Below are 16,048 nucleotides of genomic sequence, written 5' to 3'. Positions count from 1 at the left end.
AAAAGTTAAAAGCATATAAAAGTTAAAAGTTAAAAGGATACAATTCAACAAACATACTTGGAAAAAAAAATCCCACAGTGATATCCTTACATTGATTTTTTTTTTTAAACATGTCGTGTTAAAAGTAAAAACTGCAGTTAATGAAAAAAGAGAATGGATACAAGAAAAAACGAAGAGAGAAAGAAAGAAAGAAACTCAAAAAAAAATTGTAACTTAAAAAAAATCTTTTAATTAACTTTTATTTTCTCTGTTTTATGCAAAAGGATTATCTTCTGTCTAATCATCTTATATTCTACTTAGAATATATGTTTTAAATTAAATATTAATAAATTTTAGAGCAGGACAATTCATCGACACAATAATTCACTGACAATAATCTATGTAATCTTGCTCATATTTGTTTTTTAAATAAGTTAATACCGCTATGTGTGTTCATGTTCTGTCCCCTTAAAAACACATGGAAGCAACAACACAGGAGAAGAACTTCTCGAGCAATCAGAGAAAAATATCTGTTAATCGTGATTAATCACAGCTAATTGTGCACAGCAATGAATGATTAATCTTGAATAAATCATCAGCCCTGTTTGTAACAGAGAGGTGTATGTGTCTCTATTGCTGCAGCGTGCAGGAGAGGGCAGTTCCAGAGCTTCACTGAGAGACACTGGACCTTCCTCCAGCCTGCAGCACCCCAATAACCTGGCCCAGCTGGACGAGGACGAACTGTGATGAACCTCGTGGAGTTTGACCTTGTGTGACCCCTCTAGAGAGCCGGTCAAGGCCTGGACGCGTCCAGCGTTATCAGTAGTGGACGTCACTGATGTGGTTTAGCCTCATGCTGTCTGTTCCTCCTTCTCCAAACTCTCTGGCATGGATGACCAAGTGAAAAAAAAAAAGTGACGTTATTTTTTTTTCTGCTTTATTGTTTCATCTTTTAGTTTTTTTTATTATTTTTATTGCAAGAGCTTTTTTTTTCTTCTTCAAAAGAGAAATAACCATTCCTGCACTGGGAGGACACTGGAGTTGGAATTCTTTGAGAAACCTTAATTTTTGGTTCCTTTCACATTAGTTTTATTTTATTTTTAATTTTTATTTTTTTGTATGACTGTGTGTACGCTTGTATACGGTGTGAAAACAGCAGTGTGTGTATACCAGTGTGTGTATGTGTGCATGACTGGTGAAATCGCTTTACATTGTGTAGACATGCTGATTTTTATTATTATTATTTTTTGTTTGTTTTCTGGGCTCGAACAATGTGCTCACATCAATCAGAGGACTGATTATAGACTTTGATTATAGAGCCTAAACGAGGCTCTAGCTGGATTAGGCTGAACATGGCCTCCTTTAAAAAAGGCACTATTTCACTATTTCACTATGTCTCCAGCCTATTTCACGGTAAACGCCCTGCTGGCCTGCGTGGATTCGCCTGAAAGAAGGAGCCAATGGGAAGCCAGGAGACTGACAGTGTGAAGGACTTGTGTATATACGTTACTGACGTATTGCTATACTGACTGTGTGCATGAAGACACAGTGGCTTTGCTCTCTCTCTCTCTCTCTCTCTCTCTCTCTCTCTGTCTCTCTTTCTCTCTTTCCTTTTCCCTCTTATTCTTGATCTCTCTATCTTATAAAAGCCTGTTCCTGCCACCTAAAAAAATTAAATCATTCAGCAAATTATTAATAAGTAAACAGCTATCTCATTATTTTGAGAAAATAAGTCATTATTTTGAGATACTGTCTCAATTTTTTTAGAAAGTAAGTCAAAATTTTGAGATAGTATGTCATTATTTTGAGATTGAAAAACGTTTTTTTCCCCCAAAAGCAAACACACCTGCTATCTCAAAATAATGACTATCTCAAAGTAATGATTTAGTATCTCAAAGTATTGAGAGATAATATCTCAAAATAATTACTTGCTACCTTAAAATAATGATTAACTATCTCAAAATAATGAGATGATATCTTGAAATAATGACCTACTCTATCAAAATAATGAGATAGTATCTAGAATTAGTATCTCAAAATAATGACGTAGTATCTCAAAATATTGAGATAGTATCTCAAAATAATGACTAAGTATCTCAAAATATTGAGATAATATCTCAAAATAAGGACTTCCTATTTTAAAATAATGATTTAATATCTCAAAATAATGACTTAGTATCTTAAAATAATGAGATAGTATATCAAAATAATGATTTAGTATCTCAAAATAATGACTTAGTATGTCAAAATATTTAGATAGCAATTTACTTAATAATATATATTTTTTAAATGTGCTGGATTATTATTTTATTTTTATGTGGTGTGAGCGAGCTTCCATACATTCTCTCTCTCTCTCTCTCACTCTTTCTCTCTTTCTCTCTCTATCTCTCTCTCTCTCTCTCTGAGGAATACAGAAGTGTCCAGTGCTGTTTCTGAATTCTCTTTGAATTCTGTAAGGTGTTGTCTGATCTGAGCAGAAGGAGCGCAGACAGACACAGCGCCCCCTAGAGACCTGGATCCTTCCTGCAGCTGCAGCTCCTCGCTGTGGGATGAAGAACGCTGTTCCTTCTCTGTTTTAACTGATAAGGAGTAAAGTACAGTTGTAACGACTGAATGCAGCAACACAGAGTAAGCAGTCTTACGCCAGTCTTCATAGTGTATGTATGTAATTCTGTAAATCTGATCCGCTTCCACTTCTGCCAGCCTTTCCCCTCACGACCCACGCCCCCTTCCTCACTGTTCACTGTCTAGATTAAAAAGAGAGAGCTTGTTTTTGAAGAGCATATCAGGAATATGATGAGGACTGAGAATCAGAAATAAAAAAGACATTTTGGTACCACTTTAAAATAAGACTACCCTTATAAAGGGTTTATAAATGGTTTATAAATTACTTTATTAATTAGTATAGATTAGGTTGTAAATGCCTTAAAAACCTTTGATAAGCAGCTACAACACATCAGTTGAAAAAACAACAGTGATCAGTCATTTAATTTATAGTAAATAGTTAAACATACTTACAAATATATTATTTTTGACAAGTTTAATGGTAACTGATGAAAAACACAAAATAAGATCAGTATCTAAGATCTGAGGGTTAACAGTATAAATAAGTGTAGAATCACTATTTTGCTCATTTTCAGCTCACTTTTGCCATTTTTATGTATGTTTTGTTATATATTTATTAACTGCTTATTAATGGGTTATAAAGTATGTTCAACCTAATTAATAACCAATAATAAACTCCTTTATAAACCATTTATAAACCCTTTATAAAGGTAGTCTTATTTTAAAGTGGTACCGATATTTCCCCTGACTGTATTTCACCAAGTGCCAAAAAAAGCAGTTACCCGTGCCCTTAACCTTATGTTTTAGTTTATGCTAAAGCTGGAAACTAAAGCATCCCAGAAAAGCAGAGTTAAATTCAGGTGATACATTTAATACATTTATATAAATTCAAAATCAGAGGCCACTCTTGGTTTATTTAATAGCATTTCCAGTCAAAACAAGCATTAAGTACAAGTGTTTTTCTATTTTTTCTAGGATAAAAAAGGCAAAACTTTTATTTAATAGAAATGTAAAGCCTGAGTTACTTTTCCACTTCATTAGAAACTGCAGGGAAGTTCAGTCGTAGAGACTGAAGCCTTTTTCTTTTACATTGCATTACATTAAATTAAGGCATTTAGCTGACACTCTTGTCCAGAGTGACTTACAGAGTGGTTATCTCTATAACAGAGGTGGGTCGAATATCAAGTATCTGTAGCGTTAGGAGTCTAGCCCAAGGACTCTTATTGGTGTAGCACGGCATTCACTCACCCAGACCAGGAATTGAACCCTTGTCTCTCTTCCATATGATGTGGTAGCTCACTGGCAGGGGGTGGTGTTATCCACTGTGCCACAACAACCACACGTTTCTTATTTTCACAATCAAAGTCATTTTAAACATTCTTCAAACATTTCTTCTGTTCAGTTGAGTCTCAGTAACAGCTTCTTCTACAGCTCTTTATCCTTTCAGATCCACATAGATAAAACTTCTTTTCTTACAGTTAAAAGTGTGAATAAAAAAGGGAATGGGTAAAAAAAGTTATGGTCTACAAGGCCTATCAGACTCTGTACACTGAACTACAGAAATGAAATATTAAAATTTAAATAATAAAAGAAACCTTAGTAAGTTAAAAAACTCAAGAAACTTATTTTGAATTTCTCCTGATTTGCTTCTATCTAAACTAACTGTACTTAATATGAGTTTTGACTGGAAATGAAATCAATCAAATGGTAGTTTTTGGCTTTTTACAGTAATCGATACATATATAAATATAAGTATTAGAGCTGGGCAATTAATCAACCCAATAATTCACAACAACACAATAGTTATTAACATTACCTTGCTCATATTGATTATATTCAATACATTCACCACTATGTGTCTTTATGTACTATATTCAGGTGACTCCACCCTGTCCAGTCTTTAATATAAAAGCAACATTGGAGATTTGATTAAACATTTGATTAAAATAAATCACTTGTGATTTTACTCACAATAAAAGTTAAATGTTTATTTAATCATGCTATTGATTTGAGGTCATTTTGCCCAGCCCTAATACATATACTAATACAATACGTATATATCATTCATAGTTTTTGGGCATCTCTGTTTAAATTGGATTTAATCTTTGTCTATTTTAGACACAATTACAAACTTTTTTTTTTTTTTTTTTGTAAAAATAAAACTACATATTTAAAATAAATACTAAAAACATATTTTTTTGTAATGAAAAATGAGTTGTATTCATTTATGCTGTAAATAAACAGCAATTGTGTCTTAAAATGGTCAAAAGTGTGTCCATTAGCATTAGCATTATTTGAACGGAGGTGCCCAGAACTATACATACATATATATATATATATATATATATATATATATATATATATACATAAATATGCTTGTTGTATGTATATATGTTTATGTACATACAATAATGAAGCATAACTGATTGTTTCTTTACACATTACCCATTTTTAGCTCCACTTAATCATACAGAATCACTTTGTAGTTCTATAATTACAGACTGTCGACTTTATTCATACTTTATTCTTTATTCTCCCTGTTCCTCACTGGTCAGGATCTCACAGGACCACCACAGATAATAAAAATACAAATATGAAGAGTCTGGAATTATAGAACTATAAAAGGCTCGTATATGGATAATAGAGCAGATAAAAATAAATCATTGATTTAAAAAATATGTTCCTAAATCCTGTGTGAAATGTGACTGTGGCCATTTTTATATTATTATATTAGTAGTAATAGAAGTATTGTTTTTTTTTTCCAATCACTGAAGACATCACCTTAATTATCAGATCTTTATTATTATTATTATTATTATTATTATTATTACATCAGCCTCAAATAAATAAAAGAAGAATGGAGTGTACAGATAAGAAAAAGGAGCACTTTCAGATGTGGCTTTGCCAGTGTTACTGTGTGTCCAGTAGAGGGCAGGATCAGGCTGTGGCTCTGCTGTAGTATCAGTGATCTGATATTTATATTCTGCTGATCCGTCCAGGACCAGCTTTTCCAGAAGCCCTGTAGTGTCCGGACCACAGGAACTTTAGGACTGAGGCTGCGTCCCAATTGCGTGCTAATTACGAATACTAACTAGTGTTTGAGTGTGTAGTGTGTAGTATAGATACATAGATTGATATCTATATACAGCTATGGGAAAATTCTAAAAGACCACTTCAGTTTCTGAATCAGTTTGTATGATTTTGCTGTTTATAGGTATATGTTTGAGTAAAATGAATATTTTGAATATTTTGTTTTATTCTATAAAATATAAGCAACATTTCTCCCAAATTCTAAATCAGAATATTGTCATTTAGAGCATTTATTTGCAGAAAAAGAGAAATGGCTGAAATAACAAAAAAGGTGTAGAGCTTCCAGACCTCGAATAATGCAAAAAAAAAACACAAAAAAAACAAGTTCATATTTATAAAGTTTAAAGTGTGCACAAATCAATATTTGGTTAAATAACCCTGGTTTTTAATCACAGTTTTAATGTATCTTGGCATGTTCTCCTCCTCCACCAGTCTTGCACACTGCTTTTGGATAACTTTATGCTTTTCCACTTCTGGTGTAAAAAATTAAGCAGTTGAGCTTGGTTTGATGGCTTCTGATCATCCTTCTCTTGATTATATTCCAGAGGTTTTCGATTTGGTACAATCAAAGAAACTCATCATTTTTAAGTGGTCTTTGAATTTTTACTAGAGCTGTATATATAAGTGTAAAAGTTGAGTGTACTCAGATATTCACGGTACACACTCAGAACTGGTCAGTTTTGGAGTGTGGTTGCTATGTTACTATGTTACTATAATACAATACAACGCAATGCAAAATGGAAAGGAGGAGCATTTAACATAGGGAACAGTATAGTGGATAACAATGCAAGTGCAGTAGTGACGTATTTAGGCATAACGCTACAAAACTGGTTAGTACATTAATATTTTGTGTACTAAACTTCCAAACCTTCACTATTAAGATTAGTATACAGTATACTGTGTATATCTTGTAGTATTAGTGTGTAGTAGTAGTATGCAATTGGGACGCAGCCAGAGTGTCCAGAACAGCACGTGTTTCTGCCACTTTATTAAAAGCCCTCCCTGCCTCCCAATCAAAGCTGCAGAGCTGCACCAAAGCTTGCGTATTTTAATACAGGCATGTTTACAGTGCATTTACCCTGTTACTGTCCTCAAACCCCATCCCCTGTCCCCTGTTCCCCTGTCCTGATATGATATTCTGATTTATAACACAGTTACAGAACCTATAGCCCAGTATTGAGTACGGACTCTAATGCCTTTGCACAAGAAGAAGTGAAACGTTGCATGCTTTGTTGAACTGTAGCCCAAAACAACCAGACAAACCAAACAGCAGCAGCTGAAGTAAGAGAACTCGGGAAAAGGACAGACATCAACACGTGTCTATATGACTGATCTCATTGTTGTATCGTATTAAATAAACTGTGTCTTTTGGAATAGAAGCACTTTGTGTTTGTCTTTTTGTGTGGAATTTATTGTTCTGTCATTTTAAAATGTTCATTTTGTAACACTTTAATTTAAGGCTGTCTATAGAGAGACTTCATAGCATAAGTGTAAACTGTCATGTTAATACTGTTAATACAGCTTAATACTACAGTAAAAAAAATGTTTTATAAGATGATCTTATATTGATCTAAAGGCTCTTACAGTAAAATTACACACAGTTATAAAACTTAAACACTATGAAGCTTATAAGTTAAACACCTTACAGCATTTATTATCACTGTATTTGACTTATAAGTAATATTTTACCCTTTTATGCTATAGTGAAATCATCATATGTTCCCACATTTACATATTAGTAGAGCACAAAATATAAAAAAATATTATTTGAATGCATTTAAAGATAGAAATAATATAACCTTAATATAATCTATAATATAACCTTAATATAATCTTACCCTTATATAAACAGTACTTCTGTACTTTCACTGAAGCAGACATGTGTGACATGTATATATGGTGTTCTTAACCAGTCATTTTCCTTAAATATTTTATAATTTAAAGGATCTTATATCAGTGCAATGCATTTTCTTTTAAGTAAAACAATTAATGAATGAATTAATTAATTAATTAATTAAAAGAAGAGTAGTAAAATTTTTATAAATGGAACTGTATGTACTTATATCAGTGCGACAAGTAACTTAATTTTGCTAATTATCACTTTCATTTAAAAAAAACTTTTTTGTTTTTATTTTTTTAAACATTTGAATCTTCCAGTTCTATACATTGTGTCAAGATTCCATAATATCAATAGAAAAGGTATATATATATATATATATATATATATATATATATATATATATATATATATATATATATATATATATATATATATATATACACTGTAGTCCTTATGTTTCCATATACATTGTTTTATTTTGGAATAATCTTCTGTAACACTGTTGTAAAATGTCTGTCACTTTAGTTTAAAGGAACTTCTATTATTTATATATAATGTATTATACATAATATTATTTCCTTAACAATAATGACCTTTTTTCAAAATGACATTTTTCGTAAAAGTAAATAAATAAATAAATAAATAACATAAAAATACCAATTCTACTTTTTGGACACAATCTGAATGTCAGTTGATCTTAACATTCAAGTGTCCACGTTTCATAATACCAACAGAAATACTCCAGAACTTTTCAAAACACTGTGAAATAGGCTAATAGTTTTTTTTTTTTTTTTTATCAAACATTTTCTGTATACATTCCAATTAATTACATTCCAAAATGATAATTTATTGCAATGTTATACGTGAATAAATGTGTCACTTTTAATGTCCTTATATTATCACAATGCATATAAGGACATCTAATGCACATTTATTTATTTCATGCAACCAACGTTTTCTTCACATTCACTATTAGAGTAATAGAAATTATGAAGTAATAAAATCTGAAGATTTTAACTTTTATTTTCTTCATCTTCCAAGCAGTATGTCTTTTAAAATACAGTGTAAATACTGCTTATTCATGTGTAATGAAGTCTTATACAGACTTCACATTAAGTGTTTAAATGACACATCACCCATAGAAACTGTAGATCTGTTAGTATCCAGATCAGCAGCATCAGATTTAAAGCTGTGATGTTATATTGTGTGCTGTTGTGTTGTGTTGAGTGATGTGATGTTGTGTGGTGTTGTGTGGTGCTGTGTGGTTAGGTGGGGGTTTGGGAGCGTTTATGCAGGCATTTGCTTCATTTGTTCCCGGAGCAGAGGCACACTGTGAGGATTGTAAAGAGCTGACGGTAGCGTGTGTGTGATATACGGCGCTGCTGAAAGAGGGTCTTAAGGTATTCACTTTCAGAAGGGTGCCAAAATCAAAGCAGCTCGTGTCCCTGTCGGCGGGGCCCGCACAGCCGGGGGGCCATTCAGAGAGCCCGCCCCCCGCCGAGCGCCATCCCCACTCTGTGTTGACCCAGTCATTAGCACTGAGAGGGAGCAGGGGCCAGTAAAAGGCCACATGACTGTGAACTTGATGGCAGAAGGTCAGGCCACTGTCTCTGTGTCTTTCCATCAATGGCCCTCACTGTTTACAGGAAGGAGTAAAAGCTCGGCGCTGTCTCGCAGCTTTTTCCACTCATTTGTCCTTTTCGAGTGTTTCTGCGGCACCTGGCAACAATGACCACCCAGCATTAGCATCGCCAAGACCGCCGCATTACCATCTGAATCACCACTCGCGCACTGTTAGCTACAAAGCTAGCCTTTTGCCCGTATTTACACTTTAATTAAGACTTAAGGAGTGTGCTGTGAAATGTGTGGAGTGTGTGAAATGTGTGGAGTGTGTGGAGTATATGGAGGAGTGTGTGAGGTGTGTGGAGTGTATAAAGTGTGAAAAGAGTGGTGGCATGCACCGAAGCGAAGAACCCACAAAACTGCAGAGATCAGATTTAACCAATTATTTATTATTTTTATCTTTTTTATTCAGTTTTTCACATGCTTCCTTAATCTTTCATAGAACTGTGTGCTGCCATATGAACATTATATACACTGAGTGTATACACTCAGGAGGATAGACTGAAAAACAGTAAATGGAAAAAGAAAAAGGAATGTTCTGAGTGCAAATCACTGCTTCAAACTTTAAACGGAAGGAGAATGAATAAAGAATTGCAGATTCTTCATAATAAAAGTCTACAGTAGATTTCACAGAAACAAACAAACAAAAACAAACAAAAAATAAAAAATGAATAAAAGTGACTAGGCCTGTCACGATTTTGTCACCATTTTTATATGGACAATATATTGTTTGAAAGTATATATTTTTGCATTAAACAAAAAAAAATATTTTAGGACCAAGTCATTTTAAGACCATTTCATGTCAGTGATATAGGATAATAATCACATAACAGCATAATAATGTAATTACACTCTTTACAAATTTTCAGAGATTGAAATTGGATTTTATTTATTTTTTTAGTAAAATTAAAGCTTTTTTTTTATTTATTGAGTTCATGTCCACATTCTTTTATTTTTTTTACTATAATATAATCATAATTTTAATTATAGTGACAGGCCTAAAAGTGACCAAAGGAAACATTTCATGTTAAGGCAACATTTCTGTAAAAAATAAAAATAAAGAAAAGAAAATTAAAACGAATTTATAATTTATAAATATTTGTTCTCGTCTATATTGTGCTTGTACAGGTTTTAATGCATGTAAAATTCCATTGTTGATTGATTTGTGCAAAGATGTATCATTTCTCTTATTGTCCTGCACTAACTCTCCTGTTCTTCAAACTGGTACCGACTGAATTGGGCCTCCTTAAGTCTTTATTATTATTTAGATTCTTTATTATTATTTTTGTATAATTATAGAGACCAGCTGAAGACCTGTGGCGGGTGTGGAAGTGTGTGCACTGCTCCAGTGTCCTTCCTCTTTGTCTCTATAGTAGAGGGCCTGTAAACCATGCAGAACTCCAGACAAATCAGGCATCTTAATCAGGCCTCAGTCTCAGAACCTCCACACTGTTCACCTGCTACAGAATGAGGCAGGCTCTTCTATATGGCTTCGTTTCTCTCTGTTCAGTCTCTCTAAGAGTCTGGGCATCTTTAAAGTCTCTCAGAAAGACCTGTCCCTGGTCTGTCCCCGGCACGTCCCCGGTTCCCTCACTCTCTCTTGATGTTGCTGAGCTGTGGGTCGACTGAAACCGTCTGTCCGGACCGTCCCTTCCTGCCCTGGTGGGTCTTGACGTGCTTGGACAGGTGGTCGCTGCGCATAAACCTCTTGCCGCACTGCTGGCAGCCGAATCGCTTCTCGCCGGTGTGCGTCCGCAGGTGCCGCTGCAGCTCGTCAGAGCGGGTGAAGCTCTTACCGCAGAAGAGCCAGTTGCAGACGAAGGGGCGCTCGCCTGCATGCCAGCGCAGGTGCGCCTTCAAATGTGACGTCTTCTTGTAGACCTTGCCGCACTCTGGAATGTGGCAGATGTGCAGTCTCTTTTTGCCGAATTCCAGGCTGCTGCCCCCTGAGGTTTGGCAGTTGGGGCACTTGCAGCGGCGGCAGCGGCGGGTGGAGCTCAGCAGGCTCTTGGAGGTTCCCTGCAGCAGGGCTGCGATCTGAGGCTGGTGCCCTAGAACCAGCTGCCTTCCTAGAGAGAAGTGGTGGCCGGAGGGAGCACCGTTGCCTTGTGGCAGACTCCACCACTGCTGGCTTTCATCAGCAGAACCTCCAGTTAGGTGTGGAGGCCTGGCTGAGTTGGTCTGCAGAAAGCTGGGAAAGTTCTGGCCCATGGCATTGTGCTGGGCGTAGTACTGAGCGTTCCCCTGGGCCTGGGTGGACAGCATCTTGACCGGAGACAGCTCGAAGGAGTAGGTGGCAGGCGGCTCGGCCGGGGGCGTGAGGGGCAGCTCGTGGTGGTGGTGATGGTGGTGGTGGTGATGGTGGAGCGAGTGCGCGCCCAGGCCCGTCTGCACGTGGCCGGGGAACTGCACCTTGGGCACGGTGAAGGCCATCTGGTGGGCGCTCAGGCCCGAGTTGGGCGCCATCTCGTTGCTCCACAGCTGAAACATGCTGGACGCCGAACCCACCGCGCCCTCATAGGGGAACTGAGGCCCCTCGGAGCCCACGCTCCCGCCCACCTGCCAAGCCTGGGTGCACGTGGTGGCCAGAAAGGAGAGCGGGTTGGGGCCACTCTCTGGAGAGGAGCTGGGGGTGCGATCCTGAGGAGGACATGGAGAATGTACATTAGTGAAAATGGCATTTAATGCGTGATACGTGATATTACTTGAATACTTGTAATATTAAAAAAAATCCTTAATTTGAAAAAAAGTCTGAAGTTAAAAATTAAATGTATTAAAAATATACAGGTTTTAAGCCTAGTTAGTTCTGGACTTCCTGATTTTCTTTCAATGGAAAATCTCCTTTCAGAATGTTTCTGTAGTCCAGGACTAGGCTTAATCCTTATTAAGATATTAGATATTAGTCTCATTTAGATATTACATATTAAATAGTATTAAAACTGTAATACTGTAAGTTGTAAAACTTATTTGGCCTTCTCATAAATACCACATTTACATGTTAAACTGTATAATTAATCATAATAATATTTATCACACATTAGTACTAGGCACATGATTGATTAAAAAATTTTAAGATTTGTAACATTTTCTATTATATCTGGAGCTGTTTATGCTTTTTGTATTCACAGTAATTTACCATAATAACAGTTCTGCTAAGTTAAAATAAACATGCAGTGCTGCAGTGTTTCTTAATTTGGCACAACAGTTATAATAGTTTAATAAAAGGTCAATCAGAATTCACTTTTAATAGTATCTCAAAAAAAGTAGGTTCACTATTTCAGCTAGAGATGTTTATGCTGTTTAGATTTACCTTTATTACCTATTATAACTGCTGTGCCAAGTTAAGAAATTTAAGTGAGACACTATTAAAAGTGAATTCTAAAGATTGTATTGAAATTAAGAACAACAGGTTCACTATTATAATAAGAGCTGTTTGTGCTGTTTATATAAACCTTTATTAACTATATTATAACTGTTGTTAAGAAAGTTAAGAAAAGTGAATGATTAAGTCATTTTTAAGTGAATGATAAAGATTTGACAGGAATTCAAATTCTGAATGAATGAATATTTAAAAAGCAACAGACCTGTAGGAAGTTGTGCAGGAAGTTATCCGCTCTGGTCAGTGTTAGTGCAGCCATGTGCTCGTGTCTTCACTGCGTGCGCACCTGAGTGTTTGTTGGTCAGAGAGGCTGGGGGACGCTCATCAACTCAGGAGATTAATAATAATCCGGGGAACTCCTACACTTCTTCTTCTTCTTCTTCTTCTCCTCCTCCTGTACTTCAGCTAGTCCTCCACTGCCTGCTGTCTCTTTTTCCTCTTCTTCTTCTTCTTCTTCTTCTTCTTATTATTATTATTATTATTATTATTATTATTATTATCACTTGTTCTTTTAAGTTCTCAGACTCTATCTCTCCTGGCTGCTCTCCTCCGTCTGCACTGCTGCTGCTGCTCTGAGCCTGTTGCAGTCCATTCTCACAGCTCCCACTGCACGCCCCCTTTATAGAGTAAAGCCTCCTCACCACGGGGGTCTTAAGTACCAGGACTGAGGGCTGATGCTTTAGGGGGGGTGGGGTGAGGGTTGTGTGTAAAGGAGTGAAGGTGGGGGCTACCTACATCCACCGCCCACCCCCCCCCCAGCTTAACCTTTATTCCATTCTAATGAAATCTTACCAAATGCTGACCTGTGAAGCCCCCCCCCCTCCCTCTTCTCTCCCCTCCTCTCCAACAGCTGTTTGAGAGAAGTGTGTAATATGATAATGATGAGAGCTGTAAATAAAAAGCGCTGTTAAACTCTGAACTCTAAGCTCAGCTTTGTTAGAATAAGAAAAAAGAAAAACACGCTTTCACACCGTCTTTCTCCTTTAACTCCAGTCTCTTCTGTTACAGAGTTCAAAGTCTGGTCCAAGTTTACTTCAGTAAAGCTGACGGCAGGTTTAATGAAGCCGTTACACTCTAATCACTGTATTCACGCCGCAGGATGCACAACGTTACACTTTAAAACTACTTTTTGCTGCTTGATACAAAGAAAAATACACACAGTTCTCATTTTTCAGTACATAACTACCACACACTAGGGGTGTGCCATATCGTAACGTACGCGATAATCTCGCCAACATTTTCGAATATCGTGAACGATATTATACACCGAAATATCGTGCCGTATCACCCACCCCTAATGATCACATCAGGATCCTACTTTTTGCTGTTTTTAGCAAAAATAAAATTCACACTGTTCTCATTTCCTATTATATATCTACAAAGAGACAGATTATATCTGTCCAGTATCATTTATTTTACTTTAATCCTGGATATATGGAGATATTTGGAGTGCATTTTTAGTATCATGACATTCTGAAACATTGACTTCTGTTACATTTTTTCAATAAATAAAATTTAATTTTATTTAAGTTTTTTTTTCAGATTTGTCATATCGCCAAGAGTATCGTTATCACAAAAATACCATAAAATATTGTGATATTATTTTAGGGCCATATCACCCACCCCTACCACACACAGACAATACTTAATTCAGACATGCCATTTTAAGCATAGAGGTGGGCCATATTGTATCGTACGCAATAATATCACCAACATTTTTTAATATTGTGAACAATATTATACCCTAAAATATCCAAGTACCATGTCACCCACCTGTAATTATCACATCAGGGGTACTACATACTCAGTTAAGGGTGTGCCATAACATAGCATACACAAAAAATACACTATAAAAAGGTACAATATAAGTACTTACTTGTACTCAAATGTACACTTTTTATTATTGTACCCTCAAGGATATAATATATACAGGGGTTGAACAATGAAACAGAAACACCTGGTTTTAGACCACAATAATTTATTGTCCTGACGGACAGTTCTGGTGGAAACAGGAGAGTTGAGGTGCACATTAATTTCTGTCGTGATTTGATCAGGCGTGGTTTTATGTTTTTTGGATACAATCCGGGTTCGCACCCGAACATCCCTTTCAGACAGCTTCCTCTTACAGCGTCCACAGTTAATCCTGTTGGATGTGGTTGGTCCTTCTTGGTGGTATGCTGACATTACCCTGGATACCAGCCGTGGCTCTTGATACATCACAAAGACTTGCTGTCTTGGTCACAGATGCTCCAGCAAGATGTGCACCAACAATTTGTCCTCTTTTGAACTCTGGTATGTCTCCCATAATGGTGTGTTAATTGCAATATTTTAAGCAGAACTGTGCTCTTACCCTGCTAACTGAACCTTCACACTCTTACTGTTCTTACTGGTGCAATGTGCAATTAATGAAGATTGACCACCAGGCTGCTGTAATTTAGCCACCCAAACGAAATGACTTTTCAGTCAAAATTTGTTTTAAAACTATATTGTTGTGCTAAGTACATAAAACGTCATACGGAGTGACATCATACGATGTGGCAAGTTTTGTCACACCATATGACCATATTTTGTTACACTATATGATATGAACTGCATTTAAATACATAAATAATGCTAATAGTATTGGTACACATATGTTTTAGCTAATAGTTATGTTTATTAATTTTTTATTTTTGTTTGAACAACAGTTCAATACTGTTTTTAATATTAATCTACAATGTAAAAAAAAAACATTAAATAAAAAAAATAAGAAACACATTGAATTAGAAGGCGTTTTCCAACTCAGTACAGAGCAGTTGAGTAGTTGAGTTAAGGAGTATTCATTAGAAGAGGTGTCCACAGACTTCTGTCACTCAGAGAGAGAGAGAGATAAATAAAGAGAGAGGTTGAAAGAGCTGCTGAATTCTTTCATTTCTGCATCTTCTGAGCTGGTGATCTGAAGACCCCCGCGGCAGGGGGGGGATTGTTATGCGCTGAGGTGAACCCCGCTCTTTTCTGAAGCACATTAACATGTTAAACCACTTTCCCAGAGAACCCCCCCCCCACACACACACACACACACACACGCCCCCCAGCACGGACCGCAGGCCCCGGCAGACCCCGGGCCTAACGGGGGCTCATCCTGCGCTTTTTGTCCGGGGGCTGGGTTGGGGTGAGGTGGTCGCCCTTACCTTGACCCCGGGGTGTGAAGAGGGTCCTGCGGAGCTGCTCATTGACCTGATACTTAACACGGGGGGCTTTGATCGGGCTGGGTCTGCGCGCGCGTGGTTTCATAATCGGGGGGTGGGGGGGTCATCTGCTAAACGCGCGCGCGCTCATGGAACAATAAGAGTTCACCTGATATACATTAATACACACACACACACTTCACACACTCTTCACACATTACACCTTATATGCAAGGAAGGTGTGTCTGAACGTTCAAGGATCTTAAAAACGCCCCTCAACCTTTTCCAGAGTTGTATATATATATATATATATATATATATATATATATATACAACTCTGGGGGAAAAAAATGAGACCACTTCAGTTTCTGAATCAGTTTCTCTGATTTTTCTATTTATAGGTAT

At 36.5% G+C, this 16,048-nt stretch overlaps 2 protein-coding genes across 2 annotated transcripts in view; one reads left to right on the top strand and one right to left on the bottom strand.

The window, feature by feature from the left end:
* The window catches only part of arhgef25a (Rho guanine nucleotide exchange factor (GEF) 25a), a 41,283-nt gene extending 34,270 nt beyond the window's left edge, over window positions 1-7,013 (top strand). The window contains exon 13 of the mRNA XM_049486392.1: window positions 622-7,013. Coding sequence (XP_049342349.1) covers window positions 622-726 — 105 coding nt within the window. The 3' untranslated portion in view covers window positions 727-7,013. The remainder of the gene's footprint in view (window positions 1-621) is intronic.
* Window positions 7,014-9,465: 2,452 nt separating this feature from the next.
* sp5l (Sp5 transcription factor-like) lies at window positions 9,466-13,082 on the bottom strand. Its single transcript, XM_007246756.4, has 2 exons — window positions 12,682-13,082; window positions 9,466-11,737 (listed from the first exon to the last, which is right to left on the bottom strand). The coding sequence occupies exons 1-2, from the start codon at window positions 12,733-12,735 to the stop codon at window positions 10,688-10,690; spliced, it is 1,104 nt and encodes a 367-aa protein (XP_007246818.1). The 5' UTR covers window positions 12,736-13,082; the 3' UTR covers window positions 9,466-10,687.
* Window positions 13,083-16,048: the final 2,966 nt, after the last annotated feature.

This window comes from Astyanax mexicanus, chromosome 13 (genome assembly GCF_023375975.1).
Source record: "Astyanax mexicanus isolate ESR-SI-001 chromosome 13, AstMex3_surface, whole genome shotgun sequence".
NCBI classification, from domain to species: Eukaryota; Metazoa; Chordata; class Actinopteri; order Characiformes; family Acestrorhamphidae; genus Astyanax; species Astyanax mexicanus.
Note: the sequence above shows the minus strand (reverse complement) of the source record. Positions and strands in the feature narration are given on the sequence as shown.

Coding starts and splice junctions, on each gene's coding strand:
- sp5l (XM_007246756.4), bottom strand. CDS start 12,735: ATGGCTGCACTAACACTGACCAGAGCGGATAACTTCCTGCACAACTTC. Junction 11,738..12,681: donor TCCTGCACAACTTCCTACAG/GTCTGTTGCTTT, acceptor TGTCCTCCTCAG/GATCGCACCCCCAGCTCCTC.